General features: G+C 39.3%; 1 protein-coding gene across 1 annotated transcript in view; it reads left to right on the top strand.

Annotated features, from left to right (window-relative positions):
• Mrps28 (mitochondrial ribosomal protein S28) overlaps window positions 1-20446 on the top strand; it is a 130019-nt gene that overhangs the window by 19180 nt on the left and 90393 nt on the right. Inside the window, exon 2 of the mRNA XM_075971483.1 lies at window positions 11429-11610. Coding sequence (XP_075827598.1) covers window positions 11429-11610 — 182 coding nt within the window. The remainder of the gene's footprint in view (window positions 1-11428; window positions 11611-20446) is intronic.

Below are 20446 nucleotides of genomic sequence, written 5' to 3'. Positions count from 1 at the left end.
CCACTAAGCAGTCTCTGCAGGCCATGATGGACTCACACTGTCGTTGAGCTCTTTTTGGAATACCAGAGATTTGTTTCACTATAAAGGGTAGGTGCCTCAGCAAAGAAGGTATTGTGTCAGCTTCAATAGAAAGGGGAAAATGATCTCCACTATATAAATATAATAACAAGATTATGTGCTTTTATTTAACCCTTTATTCTTACCCTCCCAGGTTTTTTTTTTAAATCTTCCCAGTTTTATATTGACAAAAAGAAGTCATTCCACTTTAAAAATTATTAACGTTGTAAAGGAATGTTGAAAAATGTTTCTTATTTTAGCTATAATGCTAGCCCTTTTCATTTACATTGTAGAGTTCTGGAAGAGTTACTAAGATTTAGTAATAAAATCTTCTGAAACATTCACTTCCTTCTTAGAGAAAATTGTCAGTTAATAAAGTCAATGAGATGGTAAATTGAAGTAGATAGACTTCTCCAGAGAGTAGGCCTTTATTAACACTTAAAATATGCTTGAAAGCAGTAGTCACATCATTCCAGAAAGGAAAGAAGATTTATAGTTGGCACGTGCTGTATGTGAAGGGTGATCACATAACCTGGCCCATTTAGACCCTTTTCTTACCTTCATGCTCAGTCTTCGTTTCTCTACATGTAGATCTTTGCTGACACCTGTATTTAAATGTCTTTTGGCCATTTGAAATTCTTCTGTTGAGAATTCTCTCTTTATATCTGCACCCCATTTTTTAAATTGAATTATTTGGTATTTTGATGTCTAATTTCTTGAGTTCTTTATATATTTTGGAGATCAGTCCTCTGTCAGATGTGGGATTGGTGAAGATCTTTTCTCATTCTGTAGGCTGCCTTTTTGTCTTCTTGACTCTGTCCTTTGCTTACAGAAGCTTTTCAGTTTTAGGAGGTCCCATTTATTATTGTTGCTTTCAGTGTCTATGCTGCTGAAGTTATATTTAGGAAGTGGTCTCTTGTGCCAATGCATTCAAAGTTACCTCCCACTTTCTCTTCAGTCAGGTTCAGTGTACCTGGATTTATATTGAGGTCTTTGATCCTCTTGGACTTGAGTTTCTTGCATGACAACAGATAAGGATCTATTTACATTCTTCTACATGTTGACATCCAGTTATGCCAGCACTATTTGTTGGAGATGCTTTCTTTTTTCCATTGTACAGTTTTAGCTTCTTTGTCAAAAATCAGGTATTCATGGGTGTGTGGCTTAATGTCAGGGTCTTCAATTTGATTCCATTGGTCCACTTGTCTGTTTTTGTGCAAATACCAAGCTGTTTTTATGACTCAGTAGTAGAGCTTGAAGTCAAGGGTGGTGATTCATCCAGAAGTTCCTTTATTCTACAGGATTGTTTTAGCTACCCTGAGATTTTTATTTTTCCATATGAGGTTGAGTATTGCTCTTTTGAAGTCTGTGAAGAATTGTGATGAGGTTTGCATTGACTCTGTAGATTGCCTTTGGTAGGATAGCCATTTTTATTATGTTGATCCTACCTATCCAAGAGCACAGGAGATCTTTCCATTTTCTGATATATTCTTCAGTTTCTTTCTTTAAAGACTTTGTATATAGGAGAGGGCTACTGATTTTTTTTTTGAGTTAATCTTGTATCCTGCTACATTACTGAAGGTATTTATCAGCTGTAGGAGTTCCTTGGTAGAATTCTTGGGTCACTTATGTATACTCTCATATCATAAGCAAATAGCAAAAGTTTGACTTCTTCCTTTCCTATTTTTACCCCGTTGATCTCCTTTTGCTATCTTATTGCTCTGACTATTATTTTGAGTACTCTATTTAATAGGTATGGAGAGAGTGGACATCCTTGACTTATTCTTGATTTTAGTGGAATCGCTTTGAATTTCTCTCCATTTAATTTGATGTTGGCTGTTGGGTTGCTGTATATTGCCTTTATTATGTTTAGGCATGTTCCTTGTATCCCTGCTTTCTCAAAGACCTTTATCGTGAAGCAGTATTGGATTTTGTGATTTTTGTGGAGCTTCTGTTGTATCTAATCAGATGATCACGCATTTTTTTTCCTTTCAGTTTGTGTATATGGTCAGTTACATTGATGGATTTTTATATGTTTATGTTGAACCATTCCTGCATCTCTGGGATGAAACCTACTTGATCATGGTGGATGATCCTTTTTTTTTTTTGATGTGTTCTTAGATTCGGTTTGCCAGTATTTGTATTTTATTGAGAATTTTTGCATCAACACAAGTAAGGTTTATCTCTGTTCTCTTTCTTTGTTGTGTCTTTTTGTGGTTTGGGTATCAGGGTAACCGTAACATCATAAAAGGAGTTTAACAATGTTCCTTTTGATTCTATTGTTTGGAACAATTTGAGGAGTAGCTTTTCTTTGAAATTCTGGTAGAATTCTGCACTGAAGCCATCCTGAGCTTTTTTTTTTGTTTAAGAGACTTTTAATGAGTGCTTTTGTTTCCTTAGGGGTTATAGGTCTATTTAAGTTGTTTGCCTGGTCTTGATTTAATTTTGGTATGTGGTACCTATTCAAACATTGCCCTTTTCTTATTAAATTTTCTAATTTTTCTGGAATACAGGTTTTTGTAGTATGACCTAATGATTCTCTGTATTTCCTCAGTGTCTGTTGTTGTGTTCCCCTTTTCATTTCTGATTTTGTTAATTTGGATATTCTCTTTCTGCCGTTTGCTTAGTTTGGATATGGGTTTGTCTGTTGTGTTGATTTTTCTCAAAGAACCAAATCTTTGTTTCATTAATTTTTTTGGTATCATTCTTTTTGTTTCTATTTTTATTGATTTCTACCCTCAATTTGAATATTCCTGTTTTCTACTCCTCCTGGGTGAGTCTGCTTCTTTTAGTTCCAGGGCTTTCAGGTGTGCTGGTAAGTCGCTAGTGTGAGCTTTCTCCAAATTCTTCTTGTGGGCCTCAGTGCTATGAACTTTCCTCCTAGCACTGCTTTCATAGTGTCCAATAAGTTTGGGTTCATTCTCATTGAATTGTAAAAAGTCTTTAATTTCTTTCTCTATTTCTTCCTTGACTCAGGGGTGATTCACCTGAGAATTATTCATTTCCATGAGTTTGTAGGCTTTCTGCAATTAGTGTTGTTGTTGAATTCTAACTTTAAGGCATGGTGATCTGATAAGATACAGGTGCTTATTGAAATTTCTTTGTATCTGTTGAGTTTTGCTTTGTGACTAAATATGTGGTTGATTTTAGAGAAGGTTCCATGAGGTGCTGAGAAGAAGGTATATTCTTTGTGTTTGGATGGAATGTGCTATAGATGTTTGTTAAGTTCTTTTGAGACATAACATCTGTTATTTCCCTTATTTCTCTGTTAATTTTCTGTCTGGCAGACCTGTCCATTGGTGAGAATGGGGTGTTGAAGTCTCCTACTATTAGTGTGTGGAGATGATGTGCCATTTAAACCTCAGTAATATTTCTTTTACATGTGTGGTTGCTCTGATATTTGGGACATAACAGTTTAGAATTGAAACTTTATCTTGATGGATTTTTCCTGTGATGAATATGAAATGTATCTCTCCATTTCTTTAGATTAATTTCTGTTTGAAGCCTATTTTGTTAGATATTAGGATAGCTACATAGGTACACTAGCTTGCTTCTCAGGTCCATTTGATTGGGAAGTTTTTTCCCAACCCTTTGCCCTGAGGTAATATCTGTCTGTGAAGTTGAGGTGTGTTTCTTGTTTTTAGCAGAAGGTCAGCCTCTGTTGTTGTATCCATTCTTTTAGCTCGTGTCTTTTTATCAGCCCATTGATACTGACTCCATCTTGACATTCAGTTTTGCTCTTTTCCACTGTGCTCCTATCACACAGTCATAAGCCACCCTAAGGTCTGGTTGGAGAAGATCCTCACTAGAGCCATCACTGTGCTCTTTGATCCTTTAACTAAGCTCAGTAGGGATTCTTTCTTTTCAGAAATTGCTAGTGTGTGTGTGTGTGTGTGTGTGTGTGTGTGTGAAAATATTCGAGGTCTCTGCCTGGCTCAGGATCACAAGCATACCATTGTACCTGACTTTTCCTCTGTTGCTTCTGAAGATCAAATCTAGCTCCTGAAATTTATGAGACAGGCACTTCCTAATGGCCAAGATTAATAATAATAATAATAATAATAATAATAATAATAATAATAATAATAATAATAATAATAATAATAACAAATGGCAGCAGATACTGACAAAATTGGAGAAAAGGGAATACTGGGGCAGCCATTATGGACATTAGTGTGGAGGGTTCTCAAAAAGCTGAAAACAGGTAGGTTTACCACAGGATGCAGCTGTGCCCCTCAGGCATACGCCCAGAGGGCTGCACATCTTATTAGAGCACTTGCCCATGCTCACTGTTGCTCTGTTCCTCATAGCCAGAACTCAGGAAGAGCCTGTTGCCATCAGGCTATGAATGGATGGTGAAGATAGAGGATAAAGGTCTAACACTGGCTGACTGACATTGGTGCTCTTCCCATTCAGGAAGGTCTGTTTATATCTCTCCTATGCCTTGTCTTCTATTTTTGGAGATAAAGGTTTGCCAAATGGGTTTCGATCCACAGGTTGAGAACCAGTGTTCTAGTGTCTTCTGCTGGCTTTCTATATCATCATAGACCTGTGTCCACAAATCAGAACTAGTGCAGAGATTTTGCCAGTTACCCAGTGTATGTATTCCAGTTATACATTATAGATTGAGAAAATAGCTACAGAGTATGTACATGAGTGAGAACTGAGCTAAAACATCTTTGAGCCTGTGATCTCCAACAACTTCCATTCTGACTGGTGCAATTTGTCATCTCTGAAAATCTATTTTCCTTCACTTGATGGACAGTCACCCTGATCAAATAGTCATAGCTCCCTTTGGGAAAGTGAAGAAAAGGGTTGATAGTATAATTTTTTTTTATTAATTTTTTTCGATAGCATACACAGTAACGGTTTCGCCATGGCACTTCTATACACAGAGGCATCTTCCTTTGCTCCTTCCTGCTTGTCTTCCCACCTCTCCCAACCGTTTCCAAGTCCTTCCTGCTGGTCTCTTCACCTCTTTTCTGCTCTCATATCACATGCACACGTACACGTACATTCCACATATAAGAGGAAATGTAATTTTTATCTTTTTTCCCACTCCATTTCCCTCTCTTGTTCCTTCCTCTTTCCTCCTTTTAGATATCATTCATATTCAGGCAGCAGGGGCTTTGAATGAACTTCTCTATTTAAGAGACAGGCAGTCTGGAAATTAGTTCAAGTTTGGTGGCTGGCTCATGATGCTCATGTGTGATTCAAGCCAAGATTTCTTTGTGTGAAATTCAGGAGCAGTATAATCAGTCAACCAGAGAGCTTGATAGCCACTGAGCCCTGAGACCGTGCTGACCCAGTCTGCGGTCCTGGCACACCCTGACTCCATTGATTTCAGGGAGCCACTGTGAAGGGTGGGCGATCAGCTCTTAAATAGTCAATCCACTCCAGCCTCCATTCTCTCCAGGCCTTTAGGATATTTCCCTGGACTAGGAGGGTATTTCAACTCTATTTAGTACAGTCTATCTTCATTTAGTATGCTTCATTCAGCCAAACAAGCAGGCTGTTAAAAACCACTGCTAGTCACTTATATTGACATACTGTATTTAGAATCTGTGATGGTTTGAGTAGGTATGTTCCCATAGACTTGTATGTTTGAATGCTTGGCCCATAGGGAGTGGCACTCTTAGGAGATATGGCCTTGTTGGTAGGTGTGGCCTTATGGAGGAAGTGTGTCACTGTGGAGGTGGATTTTGAGATCTGTTTAAGCTGTGCTCATTGTTGGACACCATTGCTTCTGCTGCCTGCAGGGCAAGCTATAGAACTCTGAGCTCCTTATCCAGCACCATGTCTGCCTGCATGGCTCTATTAAGATAGTGGATTATGTCTTTGAAACTGTAAGCTAATCCCAATTAAATGTTTTCCTTTAGAAGAGTTGACATGGTCATGGTGTTTCTTCACAGCAATAGAAATCCTAAGACAGAAGCTGGTACCAGGAGTGGGGTGTCGGGTATTCTTGTGATAGGCCTGACAATACCATGTGTTTTGTTTTGAGGAATATGGACTTTGGGAGTTTGAGTTAGAAAAGTAATTGAACAATTTAGTTGGGGCTTAATGGGCCATGCTAGTAGGAGCATGAAAGACAGTGTTGCTGAGTTTCATTTGAACTGTGGGGACCTGGCTCAAGAGGTTTTAGAGGAGAAGTTTAGTATGTTGCCTAGAAATCATTCTTGGGATATTTTGGTGAAGATTGTGGCTGATTTTTGCTCTTGTCCAAAGCATCTACCTGAGGCTAAAGTGAAAAGATTTGGATTAATTCCATTGGTGGAGGAAATCTCAAAAAAGCCCAGTATTGACTCTGTTGTGTGGTTATTACTTTTATACAGATTTATAATGAATAAAAAAGGAGCAAACTGAGCAAGGAAAATTACAAAATGTACAATTTGAAGAGGAAAGGAGCACTAGGAAGTGGATTGGAGATAAATTGGTGTTGAAGGAGATAAACAGATTAAGAAATGGAATAAAGGTAGTGATAACCTTAGGACAAGATCCCATACAGCTAAGCTTCCAAATTTTGAAAAAGGATTAAAGGAAGCTCAGAGCCCTGTGTGGTTGAGTACACTTTAATCCCAGCACTCTAGTGGCAGAGGCTGGAGGATATTTAAATTCAAGGCCAGTCTGGTGTACAGAGTGAGTTCCAGGACAGGCAAGCTTAAGCAGTGCAGGAAACCATGGAAAACAGAAAGCTGATGAAGATGCAATTGAACGAGAGGGCCATGTTCCAGCCCAGGAAGCAGCAGAGCTTGGCACCTTCAGCCTTATGATTCTGGCTTTGGAGTCAAGGATACAAGAAAGGGTAATGGACTCTCTCTCTCTGAGACTAAGGAAAGATGCTGAGGTCAGGTGTGTGGTAGGGGTGTCCTTGCAAGGAGACCAAGAGAAGCCATTGTGTAAAACTGTGAAGGTGGAACCTGGATTGCCTTGGAGACCCCAGGATACTTGAGATGCCAGAGTCGTGGCGTCCCTGCCAAGGAAAGCTGCTAGCAGGAGTGGAAGCTGCTCAAGAGAGAAGTGTGTTGCAGTCAACAAAAATGAAATTAGTTCAAGATCTGAAGAATGTTTTGAATTCAGACATGGAGATGCATAGTTTTGAGTTTGCCCAGATGGTTTTCAGTCTTGCTTTGGTCCAGTATCTCCTCACTGTGCTCCTTTTTTTTCCATTTGGAACAGTGATGTATCTCCCATGCCATTGTGTGTTAGAAGTTTATGATCTGCATTTTGATTTTGCAGGGGATTATAGTTAAGAGATTGTATGAATCTCAGAAGAGGCTTTGAACTTTGGATTTCGAAATGTTCCATAACAGGCTGTCCATATAGAACAATTGAGCACTTGAGATTTGTCTAGTAAATTAACTTTAAATTTAATGTGTGGGTCTGGAAAGCATGACACATAGAGACACTTGCATGTAAGCTTGGTGATGTGGGTTCGATCCCAGGAATCCCTGTAAGTTTTGCACAGGTAAGCACAGCTGCTGTGAGTTGATGAGTTCCACGACACTGTCATGCCTAAAGATAGCATTTGATAGCACTCTTTCCCATCCTTCTGTCTGTGAGCCTTTGAGGGATAATAAATGTCATGTTTAGGGTTGAGCACTCAATAGTTACTTATTCTCAGTACTTTGAGGAGTTTTGAGTCTCTGCAGTAACTGTTACCCACTATAACGAGAATCTTCCCTGGAAAGGATTTTTTGGTAGTGTGTCAAAGATTGGAGGTTGAGTGTGTTCAGAGGGATGGTGTCAGAGATGGAATAGAAATTGATTTATAGAAGACTCTTTTTAGGAGAGTCAGTAAATATACCACTTTTCTTTTTCTTTTAAGAGCCATGATTATATATGTATGCAACTTTTTAATAGTGAGCAATACAGATAACTCTTTCATCTTGGAGTATAGCAAGGAAGATAAAATATAATAATAAATTTTAAATGTGGTGTGTTATTAGAGAAATTGTATAGTACAGACTGACTTACATAAGCCCTTACAGCAAAAACAGTCTTGCTTGGGAAAATGCCTCACTTTATAGAATAACTGGAAGTAAAATTGTATGTACTTAGCTGCATGACCTAATGTTTAGTTAGACATATCTGTCGAGAGTGAGTGAGAGAGAGAGAGAGAGAGAGAGAGAGAGAGAGAGGGAGAGAGGAAGAGAAGGGCAAAGGGAGAGGATGGGAGAAAGAGGTGGGGGGGAAGGGTGGAAATGGCAGGATGAGAAGGGGGGAGAGAGAGAGAGAGAGAGAGAGAGAGAGAGAGAGAGAGAGAGAAGGGCAAAGGGAGAGGATCGGAGAAAGAGGTGGGGGGGGAAGGGTGGAAATGGCTGGATGAGAAGGGGGGGGAGAGAGAGAGAGAGAATGTGAACCTGGCTTCCTTTTGTAATTTTATTTGCCCCTCAAGCATGATGGCTCCTCTGACAGACTCGGATGTCCTGTAAACTTGTTGTAATCACTGCTTTCAGGGCCAGCAGAGTTGCCTATTGATATTTTTATTTTTGGTGGAATCTCTTGTTGCACAGGCTGACCCCCCCCCCCCCCCGCCAAGAATTAAATTAGCTTACATTAAAATAGCAGCAACAGGTAGCTTTTAATTTTATGTGGGCAAAGATTGCCTTGAAACTCGGATTCTCTTGAGTCAACCTGAGCTCTGGGGTCACAAGCTTGTGTCAGCACTCCAGTTCTATGTGATGCCGAGAAGGGTGAAGGGTGTGTGCTGAGCAATCCAGTGAATAACCGAGCTTTCATTCCTTGTCCTTCTGAGGGTTTTTGGGTTTTGTTTGTTTGTTTGTTTTTGTTTTTTGAGACCAAGTTTCTCTGTGTATCCTTGGCTGTCTTGGAACGATCTCTTGTAGACCAAGCTGGCCTCGAACTCACAGAGATCCAGCTGCCTCTGCTTCTCAGGTGCTGGGATTAAAGGCGTGTGCCACCACCACCCTGCCTTCTATAGACATGATCATCTCCTTTCAGGATAGTTTGTTTCTTCTTTTGTACACGTTTTGCTTAGGTTTTTTTTTTTTGTTTGTTTTTGTTTTTTGCCTGCCTTAATGAATTAGTGAGGACTTCTAATCCTGTGCCAAAGAGAGTGACTCATTGCCTTCCTTCTCAGGTCGGTAGAGAGATCTCCATGTTTCTAATCATTAGTTATGGTAGCTAGAGGGGTTGTCTGAAGACACTCTTTATCAAGTTGAAGTGCTCCCCTTTATTCCTAGTGTAGTGAGAGTGTTTATGACTGGATATTGGATAATGTCTAGACTTTTTCTGCTGTTGACATGGTCATGTGGCTTTCTTCTGTACTCTATTGATTTGATGGGTTACATTAATTGATCTCTGTATGTTGACTCTGTTACACCACACTTGGTTGTGGGGCATAATTTTTTTATATGTTGTTGGATTTAGTTTACTGCTATTTTATTATAGATACTTGAGTCTCTTTTCACTGAAGGTCTAATCTATAGTTCTCTGCCTGCTGTCATGTCCTGAGTGTTTTGGCCTTAAGGTAATAATGCCCTCATAGGACAAATTGAGAAGTAGTGCTTTCCTTCCCACTTCTGAGAGAAATTGTGGAAAATTTGAATAATTTCTTTCTAAAATGTTTGGTGAAATTTGCCAGTGCATTTATCTGTGTTTGATGCTTTATCTCTTGGAAGGATCTTTATTATTAATTTTTGTCTGATTATCTAAATGACTCTCAAAAGCCAGTGAGTAATGACAACTGTACAGGAATTAACCCAGGAGTCCTGTGCTTGTGTGAAGTCCTTTCCCTCACTGAAGACACGGTTGTCCCTACTGTACAATGTGAGAAAGGCAAAGGTGACAGAAGAGAAAGAAATGCTTCGTTTCCATTTGACGTCGAAAAACGTAGAATGAAATAGATATTTTAAAATAGATTTACTAAAACTCTCAAGGGAATTAATTTTATTCCCACCTATTTGTGTGTGTGCTTATGTCACAGCTTGCCTGCAAAGGTCAGAGGGCACCTTGCTGGATTCTCCAACCTCGTGGGTGTCACGAATTGAACTCAGGTGTCAGGCTTGTCAGCAGCTTCCCCCTGAGCCGTCTTGCCAGCCCAAGGGAATCTTTATGAGATAGTTCAGCGTACTGTTTTCTAAACCAGAGGGGAAGTGACACCTGCTGCCTCACGCTCTTAGCCCACGCATCTCTTCATGGTTATGAAGGAGACTGTGTGTTAGGAGTGGCTCCTGAGTACACAGTTCATTTCTGGGCCTCTTGTTTTACATGGCCATGGCTCTAATGAGTCAGGTGAAAAAACATTAAAAGAAGAAACCTGGTAGGGGCCCGTGTGGATGGGGACTTTTCTGGTTACAAGCACAGTGAGACCCTACATTGACATTTGCCTGGTCTTCCCAGCCACTCTGGTGCTGACTGTGTAGGTGACTTAGTGGCTTCCAGCAAAGGAACGTGATGCCTGCCTTGTTTCTTCTTGGCTTACTTGGTGTGACTCTGCTCTGTTTAGGGCTGGGCACTGTTGAGCCGCTAGGACAGTGATTCTCAATCTGTGGGTTGACCCAGGGCCCTCACGGGAGCAGCATTTAAGTTGTAATTCAGAGCACCACATTAAAGTTCTGTTACAAATGTAGTTGTATAATTGAAGGTACGTGCCACTAAATGATTAATAATTCTTAAGTAGCGTGTAAAACTCATTCATAATTCAGGGTGTAGGTCGGTAAATGTAGTAACATCAAATTAATATTTCTTTGTAATTTGCTCTCACAAATAGAAACGTTGTACTTTGCACCAACATCTATCACACATCCCATATTCAAATTAAAGAAGACTAGAAAACACCAGTTTGTATTTACAGGTCTCTAACAAAGCTTGCTGGAAACAATTGTAAGAATAAGAAAAACTCTCACAGCATCCTGTGTTCAGCTTTCAAGCAGATGCTGCAGAAGACTCCTGGAGAGTTTGCAGCGTGAATCCTATCAGAGAAAGAAGAGGGTGTGAAGATAAACCCCATTTGTTTAGCATTGTTCTATGACAGAGATTAATGTTTGCACTGGCATTTGTGATGAAATCACACTCTAGGTTCTGGGAGTGAGTTCAGTGTGGCCTCCTTGGACACGCGCAGGAGCCAGGACCTGATAGCACTGTCTAGGTCCTGCCTGTTGTCCTTGCCTTTGCTGAGGCTCAGAGAGTCAGTCTGCTGCCTCCTCTAGTGGCCTGTGAGAAGGAAAGGGAGGAAGAGGAATGAGGAGTATGGAGTAAGCTTCCACTTTGGTCTTGAACTCATTCTGCACACTGTGGGTGTACAGCAGATTGGTTTTGTGAAATTTCCTCTTTAAGTCCCTGTTAAACTTAACTCTTATCTTTTTGATGGATTTCATGTTTATAAATATTTTTTTCTCATATTTAGGAGTCTCCAAAAAATGTACAATCCTTTGCTTCCATGCTGAGACACTCTCCGCTGACACAGATGGGGCCTGCCAAGGACAAACTGGTCATTGGGCGGATCTTTCATATTGTGGAGGATGATCTCTACATAGATTTCGGCGGCAAGTTTCACTGTGTTTGTAAAAGACCGGACGTGGATGGCGAGTAAGTAGAATCATTTCCAAGTGACTGTCAGTAAATTGCTTGTTCTGCAATCGTAAGGACCAGAGTTCCAACCCTGGAACCACCACAGAAGGCCAGGTGTGGAACATGCACTTGTAATCCCAGTGCTGGGAGGCGGATGGATCCCTCAGGTTCAATGCCCTGCCAGTATAGTCTACCTGGGAGCTGGAGGCCAGTGAAAGACCCTGGCCTTTTCTATCAAAAGAGAATACGTGATGGACAGTGCCTAAGAAATGACATCCAGGATTGAGATGTTGACGTCTGGTCTCCATACTCTTGTAAATGCATACCTTCCCTACACATAGCTATAAAGGTTGATGTACCGCAAAACACAGGTGATTTTTAAATTAGCTTTGTTTTTTGAAAGTTTCATACGCACGTGATACATTTTGGTTACTCTTTCTCCCTGCTCTCGCTTATCTCCATCCTGATGAACACATTCTCCTTCCTCCCAGACCATTTTCAGGTTCATGACTTTGGTTTTGTCTTGTGACTCCTTTAGTTTAACCAGGACCATCTGTGTGACCGCTGAATTCGAAGTGCACACTGGAACTTGGGAAGATCACCAGTGGGTACAGACTGCAAACAGTGGCTTCCCCCTCCCTCAGTCTGTTACAGATAGCTCAGCCTCTGTTCACGCCCTTGCTTGCCTGTCGATGAGCTCATTTGCAGATCTAATACAGGTACTGCAGCGCCTGTGAGTGCTTGATTGCAGTCCCTGTCTGGGTCTTGCCTGGAACATAGTACTTCGCAACTCTTCCTCCTGTCTTATGGCTCTCACAGTTTTCTGCCCCCTCTTCTGAAGTGTCCTTTGAGCCGTAGAGGGGCTGCTCTAAATGTCTTTTTAGGAGAGTGCATTCAACCATCACTTATTCTGCAGCCGTTAGTCTCTGCATTCCACAGGTATACAGTTTTAAAAACCACACAGTGTGGTCATGCTCATGGGAGTCAGAAATAGGGTTCCTGGAGGAAACTGCCTTCTGCACTCATTAAATCAACAAGCCCTGGGTTTAATTGAGATTCCGCCTCAATTGATAATGTGGAACATGATCAAGGAAGGCACCCAATGTCAATGTATAAACCGACACATTCAAACACATACACACCCCACACATATACATACAAACAGAAAAGAGGTTGTGCCTGGTGTGGTGGCATACGCTTTTAATCCTAGTTCTTGGAGGCAGAGATCTTTTATGAGTTCTAGGCCAGTCTGGTCTCCATAGAGAAGTGGGGCTTCCTTTGCTTCCTGGAGTGGGAAGCAATGGCACAGGCAAATGTTAAACACATTCAAACCCAGTCCAAAGTAGTAAGACCTAAAGAAACTCCATCTTGGGCATATGCAGTCCAGATTTCAGCACTGTATTGTATGTGTGCTGCATAGCGTGGCTGAAGGGGTTGGTCTGCATGTAAGTATTTAGAACATGGATGGTGTCTGGGAGGCAGATGTTCCTGTTATTTGGTTATTGAAATCCTATGGAGGGCGGATGTGGATGTAAGCTTTTCTAAAGCTGTTCCTCAGGCATGTTAAACCTATCTGTAGATAAAACCCGGTCAGATTTATTCTCACTTTCAGATACCTGAGATCCTTTGCTTTTCCTTTGAGGCACAGTCTTGTTCTGTTGCCCTCACTGACTGGAACTTGGGCAGTTGTGCTTCTGCCTCCCTCCTGAATACTCGGGTTGTAGATGGAAACCACTACACCTGGCACTTTCTCTCTAAGGATGGGATTTTGTTAATATTTTTCATAGATAATTCTTTATGAATACTGGTTGGTCTTTTTCATTTAGTTAAAATTTTATAACATCTGTTTTGTCATTATGTCATTTTTTCTTGAACATAATATTTTACAGTGCCTTCAGAATGTTTTGAATAGAAAATTTCAGAATTATAGATTTGATTCTTAATTCCTTATTTGCCAGTTACAAATTTTTAAATGTCAATATTTGAGATTAGATATTCTCTTATGTGGATTATGGTATGTATCGAATATTCTTTATAGTGTAGCTTTAAATGGTTAAATGCTAGAATCTGTTGCAATATTTATTAAACCTTAGAATTGCATTTAAAACTATTCACACACCACTTGAGAGCACATTCTTACAGAATGACTGCTTGTAGCCCCACCACCGTCTGCCCTCCAAAGTGGACTTGACTACTTAGAAGGAGAAGGGATGGGCAGTTCACAGTGCTTTAGCAAAGATCTCTAGTTTTTAGAGTAGTTGCTGTTTTCATTTACCTCTTCTTCTTCCCTCCCTCCCTCCCTCCCTCCCTTTTTTTCTACCTCCCTTCCTTCTTTTTGTATTTAAGTGAGTTAAATGTGTGCATCTCTTGGTACCTCTCAGTACCTACCTCTCAGCTCCTACTTTGACAAACCATCTGTCCAGTGTCCAGAAATATCTCCTTAACTTACAAAGTACTCACAAAACTAATGCATTTATGAATGAAGATCATGAAGAGGGTTGTGCAAGGGTTGATATGCTCATTTGTATATTCACCTACTCATTCACACTTACTGCATCTCAGTGTCTGGGCACTGTAGATAGGGCTAGTGACTCATATCATCCATTCATTGTCTGTCTTTGTGAAGTAAAGATTCTCTCTAATGGTGGAAAGGGAATAGATAGTAAATAAGTATATAAATTAGTTTAAAATAGCAGTAACCCTACAAGGGGAAAAGGATAGTATGGAGACAAAATGCAGATGAGTAGAAAGTACTAGTCAGAAAGGCCTTTGCTCACAGGCTGTAGTGATGTAGACGTGAAATGCAGTCAGGCGACCTTTTTAAAAACCCTGTCTCGAAAAACCAAAAAAAAAAAAAAAAACGATAAGCAGAAACTGAAGCTTACACACTGTCCCCATGCTGTGGACCAGAAATGATATAGCTGAGTGTGCCCAAGGAGTAGTTCAGTTCAGACACAATTTAACCTGGCGGGTTTGATTATTTTCTTCTGCTGCCCACAGTACATAACATGGATTTAAGAGAGAAACTAAGCCAGGATGTTCTTTGTCCAGCTTTTATTGTGTCATGAGGTATTTCTACTGTCTACAGAGTATTTATTAAATTTCTTGTATGTGTAGAAATGTTCTCCCTAAAATTGTTCAGTTTACTATAGGTCTTCACAGGTGCTCATCACTAAAGCTTTGAAAGTGCTGGAGAAAAATATAAGGCCGGTGTAGTTACTGTTCCCAGCTTGTTTCATTACTATTTGAATGCAAAACAAAATGTGTGCATGGAAACTTCCAGAGAAATGTTGGCCTGGCCTTTGTCACTGCCAGGAAGATAGTGTCACTGGAATGGACAGCAATGAGCTGGCCTGGCAGCCGCTCACCTCCATTGTCCCTGTGTGTTTAGATTATATAGCTCACTACAGAGGTTATGGATTCGAGAGATCTTTACATTTCTCTTCCATAGTGTCAGACCTCTGATGGACAGACTCTGAGTAACCAAATCGTCTGTTAGGACTCATTTGAAGTCACTCTGAATAGAGCATGCATATTTATTTAGCACTCATAAGCTGCATCCTGACCTCGTCTTTTCTTCCGGTACTTGTAAAGAATCATGTTTTATCTTTTCAGACTTCCTTCCCCAAGGCCAGGATTACACTTGGGCATTACTTGTTAGGTAAATGCTTACACTAAGCCGCCTCCCCAGCCTGTCATTCAGATGTTCGTGTGGTTGAGTGCATTCTAATTTAGGACATTTTCAGAATGGGAAGATACAGTGGATGATAACTAAAGCTAGTAATGTAAGTTTAGGTATATGTTTAATTTCTTTGTCACTGTCTTAGTAAATATGTTTAATGATATTTTAGACTTAGACAAATTGATAGGGATTGCAGACCATTTTGATTGCTTCACTATTCCCATGAGCTAAACACTCTTTAATAAGCCCCATAGTGTTTGTTTGCTTTATTTTGGCTATTGTCCTGTTTCTTTTTTCCTTTTCCCCCCATAGTTTCCTTTTTTATTGTTATTTTTATTTTATATTTTTTTATTGAGCTATACATTTTTCCCCACTCCCCTTCCTCTCTCCCTTCTCTCCTATCCTCCCCATACTCACCCCCTCCCAATTTACTTAGGAGAGCTTATCTTTTTCTTCTTCCTTAGTAGATCCATGTCTCTCTCAGGGTCCCTTTTTGTTGTCTGGATTCTCTGGGATTGTGGAATATAAGCTGGTTATCCTTTGCTTTATGTCTAATATCTGGTTATGAGTGAGTACATATTATATTTTTCTTTCTGTGTCTGGGTTACCTCATTAGAATTTTTTTTCTGTTTCTGTCCATTTGCTTGCAAATTTCAAAATGTCATTAGTTTTTACCATTGTGTAAATGTACCACACTATCCTTATCCATTCTTCAGCTGAGGAGTGTCTAGGTTGTTTCTAGGTTCTGGCTATTATGAATAATGCTGCTATGAACAGCAGCATGAGCACATGCCCTTGTGGCATGATTGAGCATCCTTTGAGTATGTGGTCAAAAGTGATATTGCTGGATATTGAGATAGATTGATCCCTAATATTCTGAGAAACTGCCATATTGATTTCCTAAGCAGCTGTACAAGTTTGCACTCCTACCAGCAATGCAAGAGTGTTCCCCTTACTCCACATCTTCTCTAGCATAAGATGTCATCAGTGTTTATGATCTTGGCCATCCTGATAGGTATAAGATGGTATCTCAGAGTTGTTTTGATTTGCATTCTTTGATGGCTAAGGAAGTTGAGCATTTCCTTAAGTGTCTTTTGGCCATTTGAGATTCCTCTATTGAGAGTTCTCTGTTTAAATCTGTACCCCATTTTTTAATTGGATTATTTGGTATTTTGGTGTCCAGTTTCTTGAGTTCTTTGTATATTTTGGAGATCAGACCTCTGTCAGATGTGGGCTTGGTGAAGATCTTTTCCCATTCTATAGGCTGTTGTTTTGTCTTGTAGACCATGTCCTTTGCTTTACAGAAGCTTCTCAATTTCAGGAGGTCCCATTTATTAATTGTTTCTCTTGTGTCTTTGCTACTGGGGTTATATTTAGGAAGCGGTCTCCTGTACCAATACATTCACGGATACTTCCTACTTTCTCTTCTGTGAGGTTCAGTGTGGTTGGTTTTATGTTGAGGTTTTTGACCTATGGAATTGAGTTTTGTGCATGGCATAGATATAGATCTCTTTGCATTTTTCTACATGTCAGCAAAGATTCTTTTTTTCCATTTTATAATTTTAGCTTCTTTGTCAAAAATCAGGTGTTCATAGGCATATGGATTGCTGTCCCAGTCTTCGGTTAGATTCCTTTGGTTGCCTTGTCTGTTTTTATGCTAATAACAAGCTGTTCCCATTACTGTAGCTCTGTGGTAGAATTTGAAGTCAGGAATGGTGATGCCTCTAGAAGTTCCATTATTTTGCAGGATTGTTTTGGCTATCATGGGTTTTTCGTTTTTCCATATGAAGTTGAGTATTGTTTTTTCGAGGTCTGTGAAAAATTATGCTGGGATTTTACTGGGTATTGCATTGAATCTGTAGATTGCTTTTGTTAAGATTGCCATTTTCACTATGTTAATCCTACTTACCCAAAAGCATGGGAAATCATTCCATTTTCTGATGTCTTCGATTTCTTTCATCAAAGATTTAAAGTTCTTTTCATACAGGTCCTTCACTTGTGTGAGTAGAGTTATTACCCCAAGATATTTTATGTTGTTTGTGGCTATTGTAAAGATGATATTTCTCTGATTTCTTTCTCAGCCCACTTATCATCTGTATTTAGGAGGGCTGATGATTTTTTGAGTTAATTTTGTGCCCTGCTGCATTATTTAAGGTGTTTATGAGTTGTAGAAGTTCTCTTGTAGAATTTTCAGGGTCACTTATGTAATCTATCATATCATCAGCAAATAGTGAAAGTTTGACTTTTTATTTTCTGATTTATATCCCTTGATCTCTTTTTGTTATCTTATTGCTTTAGCTAGAATTTCAAGTACTATATTGAATAGATATAGAAAGAGTGACAGCCTTGTCTTGTTCCTGATTTCAGTGGAATCGCTTTGAGTTTCTCTCCATTTAGTTTGATGTTGACTGTTGGCTTGCTGTATATTGACTTTATTATGTTTAGGTATTTTTCTTGCATTGCTGCTTTCTCCAAGACCTTTATCATGAAGGAATGTTGTATTTTGTCAAAGGCTTTTCTAGCATCTAATGAGATGATCATGTGGTTTTTTTTCTTTTAGTTTGTTTATATAGTGGATTACATTGACGAATTTTCATATGTTAAACCATCCCTGCATCTCTGGGATGAAACCTGCTTGGTCATGGTGGATTATTTTTCTGATGTGTTTTTGAATTTCGTTTCCAGTATTTTATTGAGTATTTTTCTATCAATGTTCATGAGGGAGATTGACCTATAATTCTCTTTCTTAGTTATGTCTTTGTATGGTTTGGGTATCAGAGTAACTATAGCCCCATAAAAAGAGTTTGGTAATGCTCCTTTTATTTCTATTGTGTGGAACAATTTGAGGATTATTGGTATTAGTTCTTCTTTGATGTTCCTGCAGAATTCTTTGCTGAAACCATCTGGTCCTGGGCTTTTTTTGATTGGGAGACTTTTGATGACTGTTTCTATTTCCTTAGCAGTTATAGGTCTATTTGATTTGCTTTTCTGGTTTTGATTTAATTTTGGTTTATGGTACTTAGCCAGAAAATTGTCCATTTCCTTTAAGCTTTTCAGTTTTGTAGAGTACATGTTTTTGAAGTATGACCTGATAATTCTCTGGATTTCCTCGTGTCTGTTGTTATGTCTCCCCTTTTCATTTCTGACTTTGTTAATTTGAATGTTCTCTCTTTGCCTTTTGGTTAGTTTGGATAAGGATTTGTCTGCCTTGTTGACTTTCATGAAGAACCAACTCTTTGTTTTGTTAATTCTTTGTATTGTTCTCTTTGTTTCTATTTTATTGATTTCAGCATCAATTTGATTATTCATGTGGTCAATTTGATTATTCCTGTCGACTGCTGCTCCTGGATGAATTTGCTTCCTTTTGTTCTAGAGCTTTTAGGTGTTCTGTTAATTTGCTAGTGTGAGATTTCTCCAACTTCTTTATATAGACATTTACTGCTATAGACTTTCCTCTTAGTACTGCTTTCATAGTGTTCCATAAGTTTGGGTATGTTGTACCTTCATTTTCATTGAATTCTAGGAAGTGTTAATTTTTTTCTTTCTTCCTTGACTCAGGAATTCTTTTGGTTCAGTTGAACATTGTTCAGTTTCCATGAGTTTGTAAACTTTCTGAGATTTGCATTGCTGTTGGATCCTAACTTTAAGCCTTGGTTATCTGATAAGATACAGGGCGTTTTTTCAATTTTTTTTTGTGTCTGTTGAGATTTGCTTTGTGACCAAGTATGTGGTTAGTTTTAGAGAAGTTCCCATGAGGTGCTGAGAAGCAGGTATATTCTTTTGTGTTTGGGTAGAATGTTCTATAGATGTCTGTTAAGTCCATTTCAGTCATGACATTTGTTAGTTCTCTTATTCCTCTGTTAGGTTTCTGTCTGGCAAACCTTTCCAGTGTTGAGAGTGGGGTGTTGAAGCCTCTCAGTGTAGTGTGTGGGGCTTTATGTGTGATTTAAGCTTTAGTAATGTTTCTTTTATGAATGAGGGTGCCCTTGTATTTGGGGCATAGATGTTTGTTGCAGGAGCTCCTTCCACTCCTTCAGCCAATAGCCGCTGAGATACCAGCCCATTGGGGTGTGGTCTCTCTCCCTTTAAAAAAGCGGCCACTTCCCTCTGCTCTCTCTCTCTGGCTTCCGGCTCCGCTTCCAGCGACTAGGCTCCTTTCCTGATTGTGCAGAGGGCTGTTGTCTGGGACGGTGATCTGTAAGTTTTCCCCTTTAAATAAATATCCATTCTAGTAATCATAATTCCAAATTGGTGTGGGATTGTTTGTGACTTACGCCTTCAGATGTTCAGTATTGAGACTTCATTTTGGTGGACTTTTTCCTGTGACAAATAGAAAATGATCTTCTTCATTCTCTTTTAACTAATTTTAGTTTGAAGCCTATTTTGTTAGATATTAGGATAGCTACACCAGCTTGTTTCTTAGGTCCATTTGATTAGAAAATCTTTTCCCCCATCCTATACTCTGAGGCAATATCTGTCTTTGTAGTTGAGGTTTGTTTCTTGTATGCAGTAGAAGAATGGATTCTGTTTTTGTATCTAATCCGTTAGTCTGTGTCTTTTTATAGGTGAATTGAGCCCATTGATATTAAGGGATATTAATGACCAGTGATTGCTAGTTCCTGTCATTTTTACTTTTGTTAGTTGTGGTGGTATTGTGTGTGCGGTTCTCTTCTTTGGGATTTTCTGGTGTGTGTGATAATGTATTTTCTGTGGTTTTGTAGGTGTACCTTGAGTTGGAATTTTCCTTCTAGTACTTTTTGTAGGGCTGGATTTGTGGATAGGTATTGATTAAATCTGTTTTTGTCATGGAATATCTTGCTTTCTCCATTTATGTTGCTTGAAAGTTTTGCTGGATTTAGCAGTCTGGACTGGCATCCAGTCTCTTAGTGTCTACATAACTCCTGACCAGAGTCCTCTGGTTTTCATTCTTTCTATTGAGAAGTCAGGTGTAATTCTGATAGGTCTGCCTTTATATGTTTCTTGGCCTTTTTCCTTTGCAGTTCTTAATATTCTTTCTTTATTCTGTATGTTTAGTGTTTTGGTTATCTTGTGATGAGGGAACTTTTTTTTTTGTCCCGTCTGTTTAGTGTTCTGTAAGTTTCTTGTATTTTCATAGGCATGTCCTTCTTTTAGGTTGGGAAAGTTTTCTTTTATGATTTTGTTGAGTATATA

This window comes from Microtus pennsylvanicus, chromosome 5, assembly GCF_037038515.1.
Source record: "Microtus pennsylvanicus isolate mMicPen1 chromosome 5, mMicPen1.hap1, whole genome shotgun sequence".
NCBI lineage: Eukaryota > Metazoa > Chordata > Mammalia > Rodentia > Cricetidae > Microtus > Microtus pennsylvanicus.
This window is presented reverse-complemented; position numbering and strand designations above follow the sequence as displayed.